The sequence below is a fragment of the Bos grunniens genome, chromosome 19 (genome assembly GCF_055505025.1).
Source record: "Bos grunniens cultivar Pamir isolate PY7600 chromosome 19, Bosgru_T2T1.0, whole genome shotgun sequence".
NCBI classification, from domain to species: Eukaryota; Metazoa; Chordata; class Mammalia; order Artiodactyla; family Bovidae; genus Bos; species Bos grunniens.
Window position 1 is genome coordinate 44,760,946 of NC_141183.1, and position 24,850 is coordinate 44,785,795.

Consider the following 24,850-nt stretch of genomic DNA (forward strand, 5'->3'; position numbering starts at 1 on the left):
ATTACTCATGGGGTCTTTCACATATGAGGTCAGTCTCTTTCTTGCTTTTTGTTTTGTGAAATGCTTAATCTCTGATTTTGATTTCTTCTCTTAAATTAATTTCTTTAATTAATTTCTTCTCTTAAACTCTATTGGGTTTGTGTCAGGCTTCCCCAGGACAGGCTGATGTTTATTTTATATAGAATGCTACTTATATTGCATCATCATTCACATCCAGTTGTTAGACTTTCAACACTAGAACTGCAAGTAATGCTTCTGAGTTCAGATGTTCACAGTCATCCCCTACTTGCTGAGGAAATTACACATGTGTTCTATTATGGCTTCCACGATGTTTTTGATTGGCATATGCAGCTTCAGAAATGGTTTAATCACTCCAAGGGAGATTAGTGCCAATCCACATTAGCCTGTTAAAACTGATTCTGGGAGAAACATTAGTGGATCTGGAGTTTGGGACAAGGTCAGGTGTAGGATAAAGAATTTTTGCATTTACCAAAACCCATACCTTTTGTGTCTTTTTCTTTGCAGAGTTATCCACAGCCATTTGTTTTTAGCACAGGACTTCAGTTGCTTGGAGACATTAGCAAGATCAGTGAAATCATCATTTTAAAAAGCTGTTTCAGGCTGCTCTGTGTGAATTTTTCCCCCATTGCTATTTATAAAGATGTATCTGCTGTATCTATAAAAAAATGTTTCATCATATTCATAGATGATGAAAAGCATACTTAGCATTAAAACTCTCTTAATTCATCATGACTTTTCCTGCCTTTTTCAAAATAGCTTGAGGAAGCTTAGGAGAGCCCCATATCAGTTTTGCAGGTAGTTAAATCTGAGACCAGAGGGTAGTTTTTAGTATGAAATCTAATTCAATGAATAACATCTTAAGTTTGGGCATTATTCAGGTTTCTCTTTAAGTCCAGTTCAGTCCTTCTTCTGTTCATAAAACTAGGTAGACTAGAAATGGTAAACACATGTTAAAAATAGTCTGAACCAACTTCTTGGTTGGCCTAATAATAACTTTTCAGAAAGCAAATGAATTTCTAAATGGCAGGGGCTTTGACTTTAGTTGGTTAAAAGTGATTGAGTATTGACTACCTGGTTACATAAATGGTCTAGTAGATTTTAGTAGAAATTCTTCATGTAGTTGTCTCCCTAAGAAAAGAAATTTTGTATCATTAGCAACCTTGGAAAAGGAAAAAAGAAGTAAGTGCTTGGCACTTAGTAAGTACTTAGGAAATATTTAATGAAGGAATAAATTACCCGATTCCTCCCAGCCAAGTAAACAAGATTCTTGCCAACTTTCATAGTTAGGAAGGGAAGGAGGTAGTAAAAAGAATGCAGAAAATAAAGCCAGGTGATAATTGGTGGCTTATTAACCACTATGTGTTGTGCCTTTTAAAACATTCCCTGATACCGTGTCCCATATTACAGCAGACCTGAGTCATTATATTAAAATTTCACATACAATTATTCTTCTTAAGAATGTTCTTTAAATGTTAGTGCAGTTTTTGGAACTGTTGGATAAACTTACTATTGGAATGTACAGTACTATAGAGGATAGATGTGCTATGTTATTTATAAATAAGGGTTTGTTTTTTAGTAAGTGACTGATAATGGGAAATTTCACATTTGCTAATTAAAAAAGAAAAATAAACTTAGATCTCAAGATATTCTTCCATTGAGTCTCCTTGCAAATGTAGTTTTTCCTTTAGTTTGCTCTTTTATTTTTATTCACCTTCCATCTTCTGGCTTTTCTTTGCCCTTTAGACTTTGGCAGTAACATAATGGTACCTTTGTACTTTTATGTTCTGTTGGGAGGGATAGTAGTCCATTGTTTTTTTTCCCTCTAGTAAATATGTCTCCTGCTATGGGACCTGCTAGGGAAAATTTGAAAGCTATGTGAGTACATTGCTAGCTAAATTTCTCTGAGCTTTAGGTCTTTTTACTGGAGTTAGTATTTTTGACTGTTAAACCTTTTTAAAATCATGCTTTTACCTAGCTCTTTCGTTTTATAAGCCTCCTTACTTAGCGGTCTGGGTTAAGGTTATATTGGAATGGCCATGTGTTAGATTTATAACTGAGACATTTTTTCATGTGTTTATTTCCACTTTCATCCTGATAGTTTTGGAGTAATGAGAAAGTATTCCCAGAGTGGATATTCTCCTAAATTGTGGTGAGAGAATTCTGAGAAAGAGCTAAATATAATTCTAAGCAAATGTCATCTTTTCCTGGCAAATCTGCTTCTCCAAACAGAAGTAGCTTACAGAAAAATTTTAAGGCTATAATTGATGGTTGTATACCATGATTGAAAACAAAGTGTATAAAACTGCATTTTTGTGATAAATTGGGTTACTAGCGCTTTTAGTCTGAAGTTTGAATCAAAGCTCTTTGAGGTAAGGACTGTGTCTTCTTGCTTGCTATCTTCCAGTGCTTAGAATGGTATCTAGCAATTAGGTGCACAGTAACTACTTGGATGAATGAATGGATGGATGGATGTACAAATCTAACTTTAATCTCAAGTTATGGTGTTGAGTCACAGAAATCCTGGAATAAAATGCCTTGTATGGTAGATTGAAGAATTCTAGTTTGTTTTCAAAATATTTTAAAAGTAATTTCTTTTAACTTTTAATTTTTTATTGGGAGAGAGAAAACAATTATTGCTAACAACGATTAACAATGTTATGATGGTTTCTGGTGAACAGTGAGGGGACTCAGCCATACATATACATGTATCCATCTCCCCTAAACTCCCCTTCCATCCAGGCTGCCACAGAATATTGAGCAGAGTTCCATGTGCTGTATAGTAGGTCCTTGTTGGTTATCCATTTCAAATATAGCTGTGTGTGTGTGTCGATCTTTTCATTTTAATAGAGCTCCTTGGCCTATAAGTGACTCTGAGAGTTGAAACCAATATGTCTCTGGATTTGAGAGGCTTTTTGGTGATGGATTTTTGTTTGAGACATTCTGATAAATGGTCAAATCTGTGAAAAATTTTAAGCAGGCTTACAGTTTTATTCTATGATTTTCTCTGCAATTTCTTCACTTTGATATTAATGCTTATTTCCAGTTGAGCTGATAACATTCTTTTCCCAATTGTTGCAGAGCTTTTAACCTTCTCTGGTTAGAACTTTTTCAGGAAGCAGCCTGCAAACAAAATTAAGTGAAATTTTAAGAGTAATCTTTCTTAAAAGAGAGACTTTTAACTCAGAATCTGTAAAGTGTATTTTTCTATTATATTTAGCCATTTAATGTTTATTTTTTAATCAGTAGTAATATGAGTTCAGTATCAACTATTGAAAAAAGAACTTTTAAGTCAATTGAAGGATACACAGAGAAGTATATATAAATATATGTAAATCAAGAAAAATTACGTAGACACATAGAAGTATTTTTAGAGTATAATCTACTTGTAATGAAAATTTCATATAAAATTCATCAAAAGCTAGGAATTAACTGAAATGTAAATATTAAATATCCTCAGTTCGTTTGAGGAGAAATTTTCTGCGATTTATAGCCAGAAATAGTAGATATGATTGTCTCAACATTTCTTGCTATTTATTTAGTGCTTTGGCTTAAAGACATAATAAAGATTAAAATCCAGAAATAAAATTTGTCCCTCAAAATTCAGTTGATTTCTAATTTTTTGTTGATTCCATTTGTGTTACATTTTGATCGTGTAATTTTATGTACAAGCCAACATTGTTTTTGTTGCTGTATGTAGTTGGTGCTGTGACTTGTTTGTGCTCATCTCTGTTCTGTAGGCAACTTGCCACTCCCTACTGAATAAAGCTACAGTAAAAGAAAAAAAGGAAAACAAAAAATCAGTAAGTTTGGAGAACTTTTTTTTAGCTGTTTCTTTCAAAGCAAAACAAAAAATCTTTTGCTGTTTGTTAAGAACATCTTCACTTCAGCCTATTTGACCTTCACTGTAAAATCATTCTACTAATTCTGGCACAAAATAGCTTTCATTTCAATTAACCCTGGAATTAAGTTACATTGAAACATCTCTGTGTTCCTTTGGTTTGATTTATCCCAAAGGCATTTTGGGGGCATTTGGTGCATTTGATACCCCTGGTCTAATTTTATTACTGTTATTTTAAAAATTATAAATGAATGCAAAAGAAACTTAATTTCAAGGCCTTAGGAAATGCTGACTCTCTTCATTCTTGCTTCTTGTTTGCAGGTAATGTGAGTGATTTCTTTTCCTAGAGATGAAAGTTTTTCTTAATTGCTAGAAGTACATAGAAGGAAACTGTCACTTTCTAAATCTTAACTAAAAGTAGCTAAATTTTATTTTTTACTTAGATTTTTATCTGGACAGTCTCAGCCAGGATTTAGATAATTGTTCTTAACTTATAAAAACTCTTATGGTGAAACAAAACCACTTTTACCTTAGAGAAAATCTTTATAAGCTACTGGGACTGAGAATATAGTACTTTTGAAATAAAGAAAAGCAGTGAGTCTATATTTATAGAGAAACACCTCATTTGCAAACATGATATGCATGTACTACCTACTTCTGTAAACTTACCCTAATTTAAAAGGAAGAAAATTACGGTAGTCATAATTATTTTCTTCTGGCGGATGAAATTTGTCCAAAATATTAACATGCATTCATTTAAAATTTGCCAATATCTGTCAGTATGACTGATTCTTATCAGGCTTAGTATTACCTTTGTTCATATAATCCAAATGAATTTAGAGAAAGAGGTCAAGAAAACCTGCAGGAGTCACATAGATAGTTTACTTTAAAAGGTAGAATTTAGTATATAGCATTCATCTGGTTTCACCTTTCATTTTCATCTGAGCTCTACCTTCAGTAAATTTCTGTTTGAAATTCAGAACTAAATTAAAATTTAGAGACATATGCTTTTATGTACATTCAAGAGATTCTTTTTTGGGTATGTTATGTAAATTTGGTCAGCTGTGAGCAAATGGATTGGATTGGATGGCCATCTTGCTTAATAAAAACATTTCTTTCTAATGCTTCAGCCTTCTAATTCTCAGCGTATGTGGATTTAACATAATATACACCATCACTGTTGAAATTAATTTACTGTTTCTAACACTCTTGTTTGGTGTTTACTAATGCCATTTTGTAGTATATTACATAAATTAAAATTCAGGCTTTCTCTGTTTCTGGAGCATGTTTTCTAGCCTTCCTAACATTGCTTTATTTATTAAGATTTTATCTACAGTTGTTCCTTGAAATGTTTTTTTCTACTAGTGTTATTTTCATATTTCAAAAAAATGTTTCTGGGTAACACCAAGTTTTGGAATGCATTTCTCAGCACAAGTGATATGAGGTCCTTGTGGATATTTTAGAACACATTCTGAAGTGTGACGACTGTGTAGTATTATAAATCTAAAATGTTGATTTATGGAGTTGTTGGCATAACAGAATCTAATGATCTTTTTAAAAGCAAGTTAACTTTCTTTTGGGGTCTATGTACCATAGATTAGAATATTTAAAATATATAGACAAGGTTCTGGCTGCTGTTATGTAGCTGTGTAGTCATAGATAATTCTCTTTATTAAACTCAAACATGTACTGTATAATTAGATCTCCTTTGAAGTTATTAACCTAGCTCACTTAGATAATTAAAGGTGGATGGGTTGTGATCCTCTTGCTGATGTACAGTGTATGACTACATTTATTTGTAACCTGTGGTTTGCCTTTTATGAGTAGGGGGAAAGGAAAAGGGCCATTTGACTGATCATTGGCTTCTGCATACAGACTGGCTCTACTTGGACCTTTTATGCTGAAAGTTTTTTGGATATAAATTAGATTTTTACAGGTTAAAAATAAAAACAGTTTGAGTATGTATATGTTATGAGGTAAAATTATACTGATGTTAATTAGTGGTGACAGGAAAAGAAGTTTTTTAATAAATTAATTCATAAAACTTGTTGAGCATTTTTATAGATATTGTTTTATCAGATTTTAGTTCCCAAAATACACTGTCATTGATGAGATACATAATTATATGACACGTGAAATAAGGTGTGTTCTTGTAGTGTGGATACTCTGAGTTCTGACATGAATGATTTTTGAAGATGGGGAAGATAGTGAAGGTGTAGTACCTTTCATAAGTTTTACAATATTTCTTTTGGGAAATGATTCCCTCAGACACCTGTTAAATTCTGAGATTGAGTAATATTGAGTAAACATCAGGTATAAATGTGAGTCGCACTTTAAAAACTTTTCTCTCCTGGAAAAAGCCAGTAAATAGCTACTCTAAAAATGCATTTGAAAAGAGTTCTCCATGTGCATATAAGTGATTGATTTTTTTTTTTTTTTGAGACACTTTCTCAGCAGGTTAGTATTTTATAATTAATCAGTTCTTTGGAAACCAAACTCATGACTTTAACTTTTTAAAAACCTTTTCAGGATTTTAACGGATTAAACTGAACATAAGCTATTCTTTTAAAACAACCCTTTTGCAGTGAAATATAAAGCAGTTTTTAATTCCCTTCCTTTTTGCTAGCTCACTCCTGAAAGGCTTTAAAAATTTCTAGATTTGTTGATCTGTTTTTTTATGTTTTAAGATTAAAATTTGTGATTCTGAAGAAAATAGTAGCAGTGGTGGTCTGTGAACATTCTGAAATTAGATGAAGAATTTTATCTGTGCAGAAATAAACATTATTTTTTTCTGTTCCTACTCCCTAGAAGGTTAAACACAGTACAACAGTGGTAAAAGTACTTGAATTGTCTTCTTAATTCTGTTTCTAAAACTGTATTTTAGCTAAAAATAGCTATAAAACAGTATCTAGGTGTTAAAGCCAGTCTGTTAAGGCTGCTGTATTTAACCACCTTCACCAGTGTGCTCTGACTGAAGTGTAAGGTCGTCGTCCTTCTTGCAGTAGCATAGCACTCAGAGTGCTGTAACACCAAGAAAGCTTCCTGAGCTATGCAGTACCAGGAAGGTGAGAATGTATTAGTTATAGCTCACCCCTACTATCACCTCTTACAAAGATTTTCTTAGCTTAGAAAATCATTCTCTAAAGTCTTAATTTTACTGACTTCCTGTCAAATATAATTGAACATTATTTTGAGATTTTAGACAGTGAACAAGAACACATTTTAAATGTATACCACATGAAGCACTGAAGAAAATAGAATGAAGTGAAATAATTCTTACTCTTTTCCAGAATTATAATCTGGACTCATGAGCCGTGTGAATTCATGAAAAGAAGTGTTACTTTACTGAGGCAGTGTGAAGAAAACTAGAGCTCTGTGAGATTCTGCACCTAAGTCGTATTTTCTCATTTCCCCGCAATAGCCTTTGAAATGCAGTTTTATCCTCAGAATCCCAGAACATTGAGTTGGTGTACTATGGCCTTGTTGTCAGTCAGCACTGCTTTAAGCAGCAGTTAACCACGCTAAGCATGAATAGTTGTAGCGGTTTAGATGTTACATGAATGTTCTTTAAAAGTAAATATGTGTGTTATCTGTTTAAAAAAAAAGTGAATTTCAGAATAATACAGTTTTCGTATGTTAATTTAAAACAGGACCTACTAGGAGAGATGGGAGCTGAGCCGGCTTCATAGCACTTTCCCAGTCTAATTTACCTTGAAAGTGGAATATCTTATAAAAAGAAAATAAATCCATGTGAAATGTTGGGCTCACATTATTTTTCAGTGTGGGCAACCATTTCTTGTATCTTTAACTTTTTTTATTTGACAAAATTACAAATTGAGTTATTCATGGGGATTCTCTCTTTTAGGCTTGTGGGATCCTTTTTTCTTTTAAGTCCCCAAGAATTCCCATTCCTCCATGGTTTAAATAATAAGTAGGTCCTTATATTATAAAGCATTCTGATGAAGAAAAAGAACTGGCAATAACGTTACTGTAAGTAAGTTTTTTCTCTTGATAGGAATCTAAGAAAACTAAGTTTTATTTTGTATATGGCAAGCATTTTGCTCAAGAAATTCAATTGTACCTGGGTATACAACAAAATGTAAGTATTTACTATTAGGTATTGGATTATTCAGTGGTATGCTGTTGAAAACTTAGCTCTGCCTTACAAGAGTTGACCATACTCTCGTGTCTCTTAATCTTAGTAAAATGTGATAATTTTTGTGTGAAAAGTTATTCTGCTTTTGTTGCTCAACAAACCTGCAGTATAAACAATGATGATAAAATTAATATCTTTTTTCAGATCTCTTCTACAAAACTCATCTATGAGACTTTTTTTCCCCCCCCTTAGAGACCTTCATTGTGATTTTAAATGATAGAGGGCAAGAATTGAGGGTAAATTTTTGTTTACTGATGTTTTGGGAGTAGGAAAAATTACAAATGTATTGTTTACAAGGACTGGTCTATTCAGATTTTATGTGCAAAATTTGACTTTTGAACTCTGTCTTCCCATTTTCTTGTTTTAATTCAAACCATGTACTCAATCCTCAATTCCTTGTTTTTAGGTGGTTAGCCAGCGTTTCCCTCAGAACAGCATCGGTGCAGTAGGAAGTGCCATGTTTCTCAGATTTATCAATCCTGCCATTGTCTCACCATATGAAGCAGGGATTTTAGATAAAAAGCCACCGCCTAGAATCGAAAGGGGCTTGAAGTTAATGTCGAAGGTGAAGAATCATTTTGATAATATAACTATTTAAAATTTCTCTTCCATAAATTTTCAGTTTTTTTATTCACTGTACTCTCTCTTAATTTTTGAAATGCCCTGTGGTTTTCCCTTACATGCTTTTGTTTTATTTCTTTATATGATAAAGAAATTCATGAGGCTGATACTGATAGAACATCTCATCATTTGAAAATATTTTAGCAAATGTCTTCTCAAGATGGTTTTCTGTGTAATCATTTTGGAAATTCCGAAATGGGAAACAAAATGTATACTATATGATTTTAAAAAATACATTAAATTTTTCATGTCTGTTTATCTATATATAAATATATAAGTGTTTATATAATTATGTTTAGGAAAGCATAGAAACAGAATGATCAGTAACTGATTTTAATCACCAATAGAAATTGTATCAGTGAGAAAACTAATATTTTTTAGAGTTATATGGATGTGTAGATTTCATAAATAATCAGATCCTTTATAACCTTATTTTATTGTATAGATACTTCAGAGTATTGCCAATCATGTCCTTTTCACAAAAGAAGAACATATGCGGCCTTTTAATGATTTTGTGAAAAGCAACTTTGATGCAGCACGAAGGTGAGCAGCCTGCTACTTAGCCAATTGCTCTGTTTGGATCAGATACTTTGAGTTTCACTTAAATCCATGTACTTGATCTAGATGGAACTCTTGTGTAGGTTTTTTTCTCTTGAGGTCAAGAACATAGTTAATCTTATTTCACTATAAAAGACATTAATGAAGTAAAGTGATATTCTTTGTAATTTGGTAGTGATTGCCATATTTAAAAACCCAGAGAGATGTTTGACATAGCTACTAAAATACAGGATTTGAGTTTACCACAAGATGGAGGACAGGTAGAAGGAAAAAGATTTCTTTCAGTAAGAACTAAAACCAAACTGGTACAGATAATGCATTATAGTGTATAATCAGAATTTTTTGATGTTAGAATATTTTTGATACTTTAATTTGGATATGTATGTAAACTAAAAAGCTACTCTTTAAACCAAGTAAAGCAAATGCGTAAGATTTTGTTCATGAGTAACTGGACAACTGTTGGAAGTTTTGTGATTTTAGAAAACTTGAGTTCTGCTCGGTCCCATAACTAGCTAGTTGCTTCTTTTTATCTCTGAGTTGTTGATTTGGTAAAGTAGGTTTCATACCGTACTTAACTGTGAGTTGATTTTAGAGACACAAATGAGATAACTTATGAGAAGGTGTCTGTAAATGTAAGTTAACATCAAGAATTCTACTTTTCATACAGTGTGAATCTGATTGACTTGACTTATAGTCGAAGCTATACTTCTACAGCTCTTCTAGTTTTTCATTATAGTTCATACTAACTTCTTTCTGATTGGAATTTAAAAGATATATTATTGGACTGTAAGTCATACTGGAAAAAAAAGTGAATGTCAGCATAGGATTCACATTCTGTGACTATCCACAGAAAGATTGACTACCCGTAGAGAGTTAAAAGAACAAAGGTTCTGATCCTGATTTTGACCTAACAGGCTGTATAACTTTGGGGAGGTCTTTTGTCTTGTCTGGGCCTCTCTTTCTTTATCTGTAAAATACTGGCTTCTCTATATATTCTCATCTATCTAAATTTTGTTGTCTGACTTCAGAGCCTACTTTGAAGCTGAAGCCAGGTATCAAATGGAAAACCAAGTTTCTCCTGTCTCTTCTTTTGTTTATAGTTACATGTGTGAATAAAACCTCCATATTTGTAATACCAGTAATTTCACAAAGTTACTTCACATAAATTTAATTCAAACATAGATATGAGTATATCTGGTTTTTGAAACTCTAATAACTTTGCATTTTTGAAGGTTTTTCCTTGATATAGCATCTGATTGTCCTACAAGTGATGCTGTAAATCATAGTCTTTCCTTCATCAGCGATGGCAATGTGCTTGCTTTACATCGTCTACTATGGAATAATCAAGAGAAAATTGGCCAGTATCTTTCCAGCAACAGGTGAGATTTCTCAGTCATGGGAATATTGAAAACTCTCACTTTACATTTAAGTTGATAAAATTATTAGTCATGAATAATGCCTCTTACTTTGTATCTTCTTAGAATAAGAATTATGATTTTTAAAGAGCAATGTAGACCTTTAAAAATATGTAGGCAAAAACTTAAGTCATATTGATTGATCAACAAACATAGGTAGGTGTTGTAGACTTTTTAAAAAAATACTAAAGCTAAGAGGGATTTCGGGGGCAGTCTAGTGGTTATGAAAGACTATGCACTTTCATTGCCGGTGCCTGGGTTTGATCCCTTATGGGGAAACTAAGAATCCAGCCGAGGAAACAAAAAATTAAACTGAGAAATCACGAATTAGCCTTTTGGATTTTTTTTGGCTTGCAAACATAATATTACAACAAGCCACAGAGAAGTTTAAATTTACTAGGTCAAATGAGTCTTGGCATCTGAATTTAAAGAACAGCTTAATTCTTAGGAAGTTAATAATTGAAACATTGCTATTCTATTGCAATTCTATAGTAATCCCATTTGTGATACTCTGAAGTACATGCAAATGAAGTTTTACATAGGCAGTACTTAATAATTGAAAATTATTAACTTGGGAATTGTTTCATTAGCTGTTTTTAGTTAAAGTCTCTTGTAGCCTGAATCATTTGCTGTCCTTTCTATAATCGTTACATGTTTATAGTGGCCCAGATTCTTATCTATGAGTTCTCTTACAAAGGTCAAATGAGTCCAGATTATTTTTAAATTCCAATAAAAATGGTTTGCTTATTCATAGGAAAAGTAGAAGACCATAAGGAGGGAGATGCTTCATCTATGTGGCACTTAAAGTGGAACTTTTAAATGCAAACATTCTTTTATATGCATCTTTTAAAATACAAACTTGTATGATTTAAAGTACATATCCATGTACTTTAATACCAGTTTTTTTTTTCAATTTTTTTTTAGAAAGACACATTTCAAACATACAAAAAAGTATTGACTATAATATAACAGAGACCCGTGTCTACTGCTTCGTTTTAACATTTTTTATTTTGCTGAATTATTTCAGATCTTTATAACATTTTATTTCTGGGAGAGAAAAAGATACAACTTCTCTCTTGTGTAACTGACAAGAAAAAGGAAAGTACAGGTATAACATAGGTACATATAAAACAGTTTTGTGTGTTTTAAAACTTCATAGCAATGATACACTGAATATAGTCTCTTCATATAATATTCTATTTGAGATTTATCATTTATTTAACTTATCTTAGTATTTTATCGAATGGCTATATCACAACTTATTTTCGTACTTCCTAATTGATGGATATTTAGGGTTTCCTGTTTTTCATTATTTTAAATGGTAATGTAATAAATATTCTTCACATTTGTCTCCTTGTGAATTACCCAAATGCATAATTGCTGAGTTCTGGGGTATACACAGCCTCAGCTTTGCTAGATATCACCACCTTATTTTTCACAGTGTACATACTGATTTATGCTTTGACAGTACTGTGTGAGAGTACAGTGTACACATCTTCACCAAAATTGGCACTAGCAAACGTCATAATTTTTTTTTGTCAGTTTGATGTTTGTGAAATAGTATCTTGTTATCTTTAGTTTTAAATGTTTAATAGTTGTTGAAAATTCGTACTTACCCTGGTTAAGCAGAAATCTGATATCAGGGACACTATGTCCACTTCCTAAACAGTGGTCTCTCCAAATGAGTTCTTTTCATCCTGAAAAAAAGTGGATCAGAATGTTATTTTTACTTACTGGTTGCCTATTTAATGGTAATAGATTAAGAATACTAGAACATAATGAAATTTTATGTAAATTTTTTAGTTTGAGGAATGGTCCTATTTCTAAGATGTCTCAGTTATACTTAAAACTCCTGAGGTCTTTTGGGTGCTATTTAAAAATGAGCAGGAACCACCACTGGACAGTAAAAAGAAAAGCAGCCAATGACAATCTAAACGTGTTTTTATGTACCCTCCTGTGTGTGGAAAATAGCTAGTGGGAAGCTCCTGTAGGGCACAGGGAGCTCAGCTCGGTGCTCTGATGACCTCCAGAGGTGGGATGGGGAGGTTCAAGAGGGATATGTATACATCCTGCCGATTGACTCCGTTGTACAGCAGAAACTAACACAACATTATAAAGCAATTATACTCCAATTAAAAAAAAATGTGTTCTGCTATATGTGAACTGCTACTTTTTTCCTAAGTAGTTTCCTATATCTAGGGATCACAAAGCTGTTGGAAGACGACCTTTTGATAAGATGGCAACACTTCTTGCATACCTGGGTCCTCCAGAGCACAAACCTGTGGCAGATACACACTGGTCCAGCCTTAACCTTACCAGTTCGAAGTTTGAGGAGTTTATGACTAGGTAAAGTACCACCTCGACATGATGATTTCTGTCTTTTTCATTGAGCTGCAAGCTTTACCTCCAGGCCACTTGTTAGATATGCTTGTATGTTTCACAGAGGATTATTGGGAAAGATGTACTTCATAATCACATTGCCATGTTTTGGGGTCCCACTTTTCTCTTTACCCTATATATTGTTGAAGTATGCTTTGTTTCGTGGTTGATTTTCTTGTAAAAAATAATAACATCTTGTTGAATAGTACTATGTCATGTTATTTTGAGATGTTTTTGCACTTAATAGTTAAAAGGAAGGTAGACAACATTATTTTCATATTATAATTATTAGGGAAAATAGAGTTCAAAGTGAGTAATTTGCCTAAGATTCCATCCTAAGTCATAGATCCTTTGGTTTTAAGTGCTGAACTCTTTCTCTCACATAACAAAAATTTTCAGAAGTCTCCTGGAAGTTAATTATACAACTTTTAGACTGAGGGTCAGAAATATGGTAATACTGCTATAAAATTTCTTTCTGTGGACCTTTGTTTCGAATCTCATTGAGATTTGGATCCTCATCGTAGGCATTCACCCCTGTGTTGTTACAGTGCAGATAGTTTGCAGAATTCTTTAGACTTTTAAAGTACCTTTCATAGTACTTTACACTTCATCACTTAGTACTTCATAGTGAGTGTGGGTTAAGTGTTTTGTTCATAGTATGTGCCAGAAGCAGAAAGGAAAGAACAGAATATGACATTCTAGTTTAATTCACATTAACGATTTGTATATAATGTTCCATGGATTGTGAGTGTCTGTTATTAGTCATGTTACATACAGATGATAGTTTTGTACACGACTCCAATTTTTTGATATTGTTAAAAGAATGTGGGAATATGTAACAATCTCCTTTCAAGCTTAGTTGTTATCTTTAGTCCTGTTACATTTTCCTGTGTAACAGGTATTTCAGTTCAGTTCAGTTCAGTTCAGTCGCTCAGTCGTGTCCGACTTATTCCTACGTTATTAAAGGAATATTTTCAATGCAAAATTTTCATGTTACTTAGTTGAAAATTATATAAACATATAAAACTATGTTTTATTCAGCATTGCTAAGGATGTCCTTGCCATTTTTCCATTTTTCAAAGAAAACTTCATTAGTCCTTTTAACCTTCCTACAAAACAATCCTCTGTGCTTTTGAACACTAAATGATATGTGTAAGATATAGAACAATATCTGGTGTATATATAAAGTGTTTCATAAGCATTAAATAATATTTTTGTTCTAAGTTTCCACTGATGCTCCCTGAGACTCATTTTTCTTTTAAAAAATGGAAGTAGCTTTATAATGTTGTCAACTAGAAAACTAATAATTGTTAAATTAGTCAAAACACAGAAATCTAAAAAGGAAAAAATTTTCAGTTATTTCACATCTTAGAGATAATTCAGTTAACATTTGGCAGATAGCCTCCTAGTCATTTATCCATACACATGTGTACCTGTTTCCCTTCTGAAATGCTCTGTGTTGTCTCCATTGATACTAAGCAAATGCTCACTTGGTAGCAGCAGTATGATGAGCTGAGGTAATATAGCCTCTTCTCGCACCCCAAAGACACATAAAAATACTAGGTAAAAGAAGTATTTTTAAACACATACATAGCTAGAAGAGAATTTTGGAGCAAATTATTTAGTATGTGGGCTTTCCTGATAGCTCAGTTGGTGAAGAATCCACCTGTAATGCAGGAGACCCCAGTTAGATTCCTGGGTCAGGAAGATCCACTGGAGAAGGGATAGGCTACCCACTCTAGTATTCTTGGGCTTCCCTTGTGGCTCAGCTGGTAAAGAAAATGCCCGCAATGCTGGAGACCTGGGTTCAGTCCCTGGGTTAGAAAGATCCCCTGGAGAAGGGAAAGGTTACCCACTCCAGTATTCTGGCCTGAAGAATTCCACGGACTGTTACACACAGAGATAAAGAAATGGAAAATATGAAAGAGTTTAAGAGATGGAGGTTATAGAATGAGAAGTTCCAACATATCTAATAAATAGAGCTTAAAGAGTAGTGAAGAGGTAATATTTGAAGAAACAACAGATGAGAATTTTCCAGGGCTGGTAAATGACATAAATCTTCAGGTTAAAGACACACACTGTGTTGAGCAGAATATATAATAATTAAACCATGCCTTTTTTTAAGTGTATTTAAATATATATAAGTGTATAAGTGTAAAAGTATAGGAAGTATATAAAAGTATAGGAAGCATCACTACGAACAAAGCTAGTGGAGGTGGTGGAATCCCAGTTGAGCTATTTCAAATCCTGAAAGATGATGCTGTGAAAGTGCTGCACTCAATATGCCAGCACATTTGGAATTCAGCAGTGGCCACAGGACTGGAAAAGGTCAGTTTTCATTCCAATCCCAAAGAAAGGCAATGCCAAAGAATGCTCCAACTACCACACAATTGCACTCATCTCACACGCTAGTAAAGTGACGCTTAATATTCTCCAAGCCAGGCCTCAGCAATATGTGAACCGTGAACTTCCAGATGTTCAAGCTGGGTTTAGAAAAGGCAGAGGAACCAGAGATCAAATTGCCAACATCCGCTGGATCATCAAAAAAGCAAGAGAATTCCAGAAAAACATCTATTTCTGCTTTATTGACTATGCCAAAGCCTTTGACTGTGTGGATCACAAGAAACTGTGGAAAATTCTGAAAGAGATGGGAATACCAGACCACCTGACCTGCCTCTTGAGAAACCTATATGCAGGTCAGGAAGCAACAGTTAGAACTGGACATGGAACAACAGACTGGTTCCAAATAGGAAAAGGAGTACGTCAAGGCTGTATATTGTCACTCTGCTTATTTAACTTATATGGGGAGTACATCATGAGAAACGCTGGGCTGGAGGAAGCACAAGCTGGCATCAAGATTGCCGGGAGAAATGTCAATAACTTCAGATGTGCAGATGACACCACTTTTATGGCAGAAAGTGAAGAAGAACTAAAGAGCCTCTTGATGAAAGTGAAAGAGGAGAGTGAAAAAGTTGGCTTAAAACTCAACATTCAGAAAACTAAGATCATGGCATCTGGTCCCATCACTTCATGGGAAATAGATGGGGAAACAGTGGAAACAGTGGCTGACTTTATTTTGGGGGGCTCCAAAATCACTGCAGATGGTGATTGCAGCCATGAAATTAAAAGACGCTTACTCCTTGGAAGGAAGGTTAAGACCAACCCAGACAGCATATTGAAAAGCAGAGACATTACTTGGCCAACAAAGGTCTGTCTAGTCAAGGCTGTGGTTTTCCCAGTGGTCATGTATGGATGTGAGAGTTGGACTATAAAGAAAGCTGAGTGAGTGCCAATGAATTGATGCTTTTGAACTGTGGTGTGGGAGAAGATTCTTGAGAGTCCCTTGGACTCCAAGGAGATCCAACCAGTCCATCCTAAAGGAGATCAGTCCTGGGTATTCATTGGCAGGACTGATGTTGAAGCTGAAACTCCAATACTTTGGCCACCTGATGGGAAGAGCTGACTCATTTGAAAAGACCCTGATGCTGGGAAAGATTGAGGGCAGGAGGAGAAGGGGATGACAGAGGATGAGATGGTTGGATGGCATCACCGACTCAATAGACATGGGTTTGGGTGGACTCCGGGAGTTGGTGATGGACAGGGAAGCCTGGCGTGCTGCGGTTCATGGCGTTGCAAAGAGACACAACTGAGCGACTGAACTGAACTGAAGTATAAAAGTGATACTCAGAATCAGGGAGATTAGAATGGCCTTTTAATAAATTGTATTGGTACAACTGTACCAGTAAGTAACCATCTGTAAAAAGATACACTATTCGTGAGGATAAACTCCCATAAAGAAGAACATATGGACCTTTCTCACTCATTCAAAATCAGTAAACCAGGGAAAGGAAAGCTTCATAAACTGAACTCTTAAAAAACAAATCAATAAAATTCAAAAACTTCTGTCTAGAAAGAAAAATGGTTAAAAGCAATTCTATGATTAATATCCCTGTCCAGTAGTTTTCTTAATGTTATCCTAATGGTTCAAATAATCAGTTCAGTCACTCAGTCATATCAGACTCTGCAACCCCATGAACTGCAGCACGCCAGGCCTCCCTGTCCATCACCAGCTCCTGGAGTTTACTCAAATTCATGTTCATTGAGTCAATGATGCCATTCCACCATCTCATCCTCTGTCGTCCCCTTCTCTTTCCGCCTTCAATCTTTCCCAGCATCAGGGTCTTTTCAAATGAGTCAGTTCTTCACATCAGGTGGCCAAAGTATTGGAGCTTCAGCTTCAGCATCAGTCCTTCCAATGAATATTCAGGACTGATTTCGTTTAGGATGAACTGGTTTGATTCTCCTTGCAGTCCGAGGTTCAAATAATAGCTCCTTGAAACTTTTAGTGCTTGTTACCACATTGCCCTTCAGAAAGTATGTTGCTTTTAAGATATTTTGCCATTTTGTATATTTTGTCATTGTTCCAGTTGTGGACTTTTGTAAATATCAATGAACAATGTAAAGTCTGTGAGTTACTGTGCTCTTTTTTCTTTCAGGCATCAAGTACATGAAAAAGAAGAGTTCAAGGCTTTGAAAACATTAAGTATTTTCTACCAAGCTGGGACTTCCAAAGCTGGGAATCCTATATTTTATTATGTTGCACGGAGGTAAGAAACACTGTTTTAGTTTCTCTTACCAGAGTTTTTAAAATGGTAGAAAATGTAGAGAGACAGCAAGTTTGATTTTTCCTGTTTGACTTTACCAGAGTTGGAGACAAGTTTTCCTGGGAGAATGTAGCTAGTAAACAGCCATCTTGTCCCCAAATGGTGCTCCATCTATTATAAATTGCTGTTCATAGTACCTGTTTCATATTTGCTTCCCTGTATTACATCATTTTTTTATGCCACCTACAGTGAATTAATTACAAAGAGTAAAAAAAAATATCACAGTCTTTTGTTTTCTGGTGTATTCTGTTTAAATCATATCTGCAGCATGATACTGAGAAACCTTTTTGTAATGGAAATAAAATTTGAAGAATCTGATAACTTTTAATAATAGGCCTGGTAAGGCAACATCAGGGTGATTTAACAAATAATTCAGAGATGCTGTGGGAAATATCTATAAAGATATGGCACAAGTGACAGCCTGAAAAATTGATTGTATTTATTTGTGCTGTCTTCAGCCAAAGCTAATTCCCAGGAAGCCTTTCTTGAAATGCTCCTCCTTCACAATAGGTCTAATGCTCAAGTTGCTTTCCCTGCCATTGTCTTTTCTTTCTTGGTTTATTCTGCGTTCCATTGGAGAACTTGTCTGTGGTATTATTTGGTCAGTTTTCCTTCTTTCCCATTTAGTTTATTGATATAAACTTTTGGTAATTGAACCTTAGGGACAATGTTATATAATAGACCACTGGCTTTGGAATCTCAGGGGCTATGTTTTCTCTTAGTTCTGCTATTCCACTAGGCTGTAGGAATTAATCTTTCTGAGTTTCCTGAATTTAATATAAATTGAGGAATTACATCAGTAGACTTTTAATGATCATGAATGGCAAAAAAATTTGGCAATGTATAAGAAATAAGTGGAGGTTGGGGAGGAGTGGCAGTGGAGTGATAAATGGAAGGTGGGAGGCGGGAAACTGATTTAATAGGATAATGCAGACAACGTTAAACCAAGAAGTCCCAAGAACTGGGTGTTAGGGAATCAAGAGGGCATAGAAACTTGCATTTATCCTTAGCCTTCCTCTCCAGCAGTTCTGAGGAACGTCTCTTCACCTTCCCGTAAGTCTTCTTTCCAACTTTCACCTCAGATGCTGTTTCTCAATTGCCTAGGATTTTAATTTTCTTTCGCAGTTGAAATGAACCATCCTTGTATACCAATCCCAATCTTTAATACCACTAGTGTATTTTGATTTTCCCTATTTTGTCTAAGTAATTAAAAGTGAAACATTGGTGAGAGAGGTAGGTAGACATGTGTCCTCCTCCCCCTTTAAATTCTTGTTAGTTTACAAGTTTCAAAGATTTCTGGAAAACCTTAAAGCTGGTTTTTTCCTCCAGGATCAGAGTGTAAGATTATATTCCTTCTCTGTGGTGGTCTGTATACTATACAAGGCCAAAGGAAAGTAGCTTGGGCCTGATGCAGACACCTGTGAGATTGAATCAGTGGGATTTCCTAGAGACCCATTTAATAGAGTGACTTGAGTGTGCTGAGGGTTCCCAGCTCTGCTGCTTCTTAGACAAGTTAGTTTTTATGACTCTGTTTCTTCATATGTTAAAGAAGGGGAGTTGCTTAGAAAAACTATCCTGCCTACCTCTCCCATAAAGTATTTTGTGACCTATAAAGTTCTGTAACCATACAGAGTATGTTTAAGGTTTTCTTTTTTGTTTGTTTGTTTTGGGGTGTGACTCTGCCAACTTCAGTCTACATTTCAGTCTCTTATTTAGACGTATGAGAGTGCCTCCTGGCTTCATTGTCACCTGGTGTGAAGCCTGAGGTCAGGACAGTTGAGCACATGATCACTCAGGGTAGAGCGACCCACTCTACTGTGGAGGAGTACAGGAGCAGGAGAAGGTCGTAAAGGCCTTGTCTCTGTTCAGTGAACTTTGTCAGAGAACACTTAGGTTTGACTTTTTGATATTCCTTTGTTTTTGTGGCTTAGACTAACTACCATGTATTAGTTTATGTCTTTTGAACTGTGGATTCCAGCCTCCTTACACATAGTCCACAGACCTTTTAGACTTGAAATGTCCAAAACTTAATTCAGTGTATATTCAAATCAACTTCCTCTTTGCACCATATTCTCTTTCTCAATAGCATCACCATCCCTTCTCACTCTAGAAACCCTAATCATTTAAAATTCTTCTCTCTTTCGTTTATCCTCCTCATTATCAATCACCATGTCTTGATTTTAGTTGTGTCATCTAGGCAAATCAATAAAGCTGTTTTAGTCAGGGCTCAGTTTTTACAGAGAAATCATTCTCACTTTCTTAAGAAGGTGGGCCTCAGAAAAAACATGAGTTAGAGCAGGTGCAGACAGCACTTAGGTGTCCATCAGTCCTGGAACTGACTTGTTGCCTCTTTCTTGGCTTCACATTCAGCTGTGTCTCATGATTTTCCTCTTTGTGTATCTCTTCAGCATTAGCCCTAGCTAGTCAGCTCTTTATTACCTCAGTACTTCACAGTGCAAATTCCACAAAGAGAACATGGGTCAGCTACAGATGCCTGTTTGGCAAAACCCTTAATGCTATGTCCTGGCCAGCCAGTGGATTCCTGGCTGCCCCTAAGTCATGTACTTCTCCTAGCCCAGTAGTCATGTGATTCGAAATAACCTCCTAGTGCTATTCATTTATCGGGGGATGTCCTAAGGTATGTGTTTTATTTTTTTAATTGGTTCTTAATGGCTTAATTTTAGGTACTTTGGAAATGTCTTTTGAATTCATTCCCCCCACACTGCCATTACTGAGACTCTCTTATTAGCTTTAACCTGTACTAATGCAGAATTATTCTCCTACTCCCTAAACCCCACATAACTACTTCCAGGTCATCTTAACATTGCTTCTGGAGGCAGTTCCAGTTCAAATCTAATCCTGTCTCTATTTGTTAAGTAGCAGCATTCAGTTTCTGAATAAAGTCCAGATTCATGTCAAGTCAGGCATGATGGTTGCTTTGTAATTTTGACCTAATTTAGTTTTTAGTCTTTTCCTTCTATTCTCTCCTGTATACCTTTGAACCTGACCTGTAATAAAGTCCCATAAATACAAGGACAGTTTTTGTTGCTGTTCAGTCACCCAGTCATGTCTGACTCTTCGCGACCCCATGGACTGCAGTACATCAGGCCTCCCTGTCCCTCATCATCTCCCAGAGTTTGCCCAAGTTCATGTCCATTGTTGCAGCATTATTTATAGTGGCAAATATATATTATATATATATATATATATAATATATAACTTTGTATCAAAAGGAAATTGTTGAATAAATAATGATACATCTGTATTATGGAATAATGTGTTAATGAGTTTTTGTGTTTTGTGTTGTATTTGCTTGTTACATGTAACAAAAATGAAATTTACACTTGTGTAAACCAGACAGCATGTCAATTGGTAGATGTACCCAAGGAGATCAGGAGATGGACTGGCTTCTTGCATGACTGTATGTAGGGCTTTGAACAATGCCATCTGGAGAACATCTGTCTTCTCTATGTCTTGACTCTACTTTCTTTGTGTTGATTTTATTCCCAGGCAGCTCTTCCTAAGCTATGCCCAGTGGTGATTTGTGTTCTCCCAGCTTAACAACCCAGTGAAAAACGCTTCTTTCCCAGTAATAACAGCAAAAGTACTAGTCTTATTGGCCCGAGTCACCTGGCAATTCCTGAGGCATTCGCTATGGCAAGGGGGATGGAATTTCTTGGTATCTAGGTCTGAGTCATACGCCCATCCCTGGAGCTCACTGGTGAAGGCAGCTTAAACTGCATGAACTGAAAGGCATGAGGGGAGGGCACAGGAGCAGGGTTTCCCAAAGGGAAATCGGACTGCCAATATCAGAATGAGGAAAAGTGGGTTCTGAGCTGGCAAAAGTAACAGAAAGTCCTCTAATGCAGCTTTTCAAATATCCAGAAAGATGGCTCTCGACAATTATCATGCACGATGAGGAGGAACACTGGTGTGTGTGCACAGGCATGTGATATGCACAGACTGACAGGCCTGTGAACGTGCACGCTAAACTGTTCACAGTGGTGTTCTCAGGAGCATGACTGGAGCACGCAGAGGGTCAGCTACAGAATTCCTATTATATATCTCTGTTGTTTGACTTGTTGCCAGGAACGCATATTATTTTTGTCAGAATAATTAAAACTATAAAACCTAAAAGTGCAATGAAGAGTTTTCCTCTTAGGTATACTGTGATACCTGGTAATTGCTTTTTGGGTGTTAGTAATAATAATGATAACGGCTAAAATTTACTGAGTGCTTTCTCTGCCTTAGGCAAACCATGCATATTATATACTTTTTCATTTAACCCTTAAAATAACCTGCTGAGGTATTATTACTGCCAATGACTGACTGACTTATAAACTGAAATTTAGAGACGCTGTTAGTCATTCACAAATCTAGCTATCAAACAAACATATATCTCCAGGCCCTACATGGGCTGCTAAATCAAAATTTCAGGGTAGAGCCTAATCTATCTAACAGACACCCCAAGTGATTCATTTGAAGTAGGTTTATTACCAGTTTGTTTGGGAGTTTCACTGGGTTGGGAATTAAGCTCAAGGCGGCACAACTAGTAAGAATCAGAGCTGTTCATACATGGTTATTATCACTGTTAAATACTAGGTTTTTAGCTTTAATAAATCTTTGTAGACCAGCATGAAAATCTTACCAGTACTTATGGGGTATATTTCTGTAAGGAAGAATTCTGAATTCTAGGCATCAAATTAACAAATGACCATTTGCAGTAAAAGACAGAAGTGTATACAGAGTAAGATAACTTTGTCATTGGAGCAGCTGTAGTCTGTACTCCAAACGTTAGCAGAATTGGAATCTTTTTTATTGTAACAACATGTTACTATTACACATTTATGGAATATGGTGACAGGTGTATTGTTTTGTAGAGCACAATAGTTTATCCTTTTGTCTACTTAATAAAAAATAAATGCAGAATAACACATGCCATCCTCAACCCCTATCCACAGTCCCCTGTCCTTTTCACACACACACACACACATGCATGCATGCACACCCACACAGAAGTATACTTTGGTTAAATGTCACCAACATAATTTCTTCTCTTACACCTTTAATGTAAAACCCCAAGTTGCAGCTCAGTTTTGCAAACATTTAAAAGGCAAACAGAGTATTTTGCCTTTTTTAGCATTTATAAGGAAGGAAACCATATTAAGGTTATGATTAAACTTACACAATTAAAATTTGCAAACAACCAAATTAAACTAGGATAATGATAATTTACTCAGAAGTAAGTTGAAATAAATTTGATTTTCCTAGTGTGCTTGTTGCCGTTCAGCAGATATAGTGAACTGAGATAACAATGCAGACAGTCCAAGTCCACTTCAGCCTAAGTGTACAAAAAACAACAAAAATATGACATAGAAAAGAACGTGAGTGCTGTCCATTGGATTCAATTTGGTGCCACCATTTTCCATATTCTTGGTTGTGGCTACACTTCTTGTGCTCATGGTTGTGGCTACACTTTTCATCTTCTTGGTTGTGGCTGCACTTTCTGGATTCATGGTTGTGGCTATCGTTGAAGTCACTTCCGTATTCTTTGTTGCCATGGGATTGGAAGTTGCTTTGAGATCCAGAGATGTTTGGAGCTTTGGAGTTGTGTTGGAGTTTATGGTTGTCTCAGAACTTAGGGTGGTATCCTTTGGTATTGCTTTGGTTATCCCCAAAGTGACATCAGCAAACAGTAGGAGTGAAGTGAATAATGACTTGAACATCATTTTCCTATTTCAAAATAATTATAGAAAATTAATCTAACACTTGGATCATAAACAAATATAGGAACTTCCATTTTTTAAAGTGATGGTGAGGAGGGAAGAGGGAATGAAGAAAATCTTATCTCAGTACCAGGAAAATGCCAACCTTGGTTTAACAGATAGTTTTTAAGATAAAAGGAAATTCAGAAATGATCAATATCAACTCTTTGATTTTACAGATGGGCTCAGACAAAGGGCATAATTTGCCTGAGGATGCATATCTGAAAATGACCAGAACTAGAACTTGAGTCTGAGTCTTGGTCTAGTGTTCTTTAGTAGATGGGGACTATGAAGACATACTATGGACATATACAAAAAGTTTACTAGTAAACTATTTTTAAAGTAAGGCTAATTTTTTTTTATCCTGTCTTCAAATCTAATGGTTTGCCATGATTGAGAAAAAGCAGCTAGCCCATGTTGAACATAGTTAACTGTTCTTTTTTTTTTTTAACTTAAAGCTCAAACTTTGAAATCTAATATATGCTGAATTTACATTTGGTTCTAATGTGTAACTGAGAAAATTTCAATTTAATATTACCTTTTGATGTTTTTTTCTTTGAAGAATAGGCTTCAGGCTTTCTCCAGTGTCCTATGGGGAATCTAATTTCTTACTGTGTGCTGTTTAAATAGAATTAGTGAGTAAGTCACGTGTTATAAACTTGACCTGGTATTTGCGTTTTGGAAATGACCTATTGAGTGCTTTCCAAACTGGTGCAAACAGACTGTGGCAGAGATGGAGAAATGCAAATAAAGTCTTTCTAAAATCTAGTCACTTACACAAAGAACCCTGTGAATACCACTTTGTTATTCCTTTTACCCATGTTTTGCATTAGCGAATGTCTTCATAAGATTGAACTAACTACAGGGATATACTCTTTGCCTACCGTGATTATCATGACTTAAAATTGAGTAAGTATATTAGAGACAGATTTTTTTTCTTAAAATATATTGTATATATGTTTAGAGGGTAGTTTTTGGCTAGGATTATATTGGAAGTTTTCAAAATAATTCAAGAATATAGCTTTCTAGAGGTTCTAGAGTTCTAGTAAATAATTATTCTATTAGAAAAGAGGTTAAACTTTATTAATATAAAACTAAATAGAAAAGAATTGCATGTGAAAGTGCTACTTTTCATATTGAGTTTGCAGAGTTTTGTTTTAGTACATTAAATAGCTCACATTGAAGCACATGGAGTAAATTCTTCAAAGGAATTTCATCTTTTGGTCACTGCTTTTCCTTAATGAGTGGCACACAGGGAAGTTGGGTTGTTTTGTGCTAATGTTTTCATCACATTAGCTGGCTCTTTTTAAAAATTGCAGGGCTGTGAACAATTGTGTTGACATACAAGGAAATTGCTTCATAAATGGCAGAAGTACAAGTCAGTACATGTTTCTGTCTTGTTTTACTTTGCTGTGAAGGTTTCTTTTTCCTCC

The 24,850-nt window shown here is 35.1% G+C and overlaps 1 protein-coding gene and 1 long non-coding RNA gene across 15 annotated transcripts in view; one reads left to right on the forward strand and one right to left on the reverse strand.

Annotated features, from left to right (window-relative positions):
* NF1 (neurofibromin 1) overlaps positions 1 to 24,850 on the forward strand; it is a 257,608-nt gene that overhangs the window by 142,159 nt on the left and 90,599 nt on the right. For 9 of the 14 annotated variants that reach the window (XM_086360180.1, XM_086360182.1, XM_086360194.1 and 6 more), the window contains 6 exons: positions 3,759 to 3,821; positions 8,422 to 8,580; positions 9,082 to 9,179; positions 10,427 to 10,573; positions 12,809 to 12,955; positions 17,485 to 17,595. In XM_086360180.1, coding sequence (XP_086216306.1) covers positions 3,759 to 3,821; positions 8,422 to 8,580; positions 9,082 to 9,179; positions 10,427 to 10,573; positions 12,809 to 12,955; positions 17,485 to 17,595 — 725 coding nt within the window. Of the gene's footprint in view, positions 1 to 525; positions 2,230 to 3,758; positions 3,822 to 8,421; positions 8,581 to 9,081; positions 9,180 to 10,426; positions 10,574 to 12,808; positions 12,956 to 17,484; positions 17,596 to 24,850 lie in introns of those variants that run through there. The other 5 variants (XM_086360183.1, XM_086360186.1, XM_086360189.1 and 2 more) reach the window with 2 other exon arrangements.
* LOC147352491 (uncharacterized) lies at positions 22,232 to 24,045 on the reverse strand. The gene is made up of 2 exons (XR_015148218.1): positions 23,956 to 24,045; positions 22,232 to 23,385 (listed from the first exon to the last, which is right to left on the reverse strand). It is a non-coding gene; the product is annotated as an uncharacterized LOC147352491 (long non-coding RNA).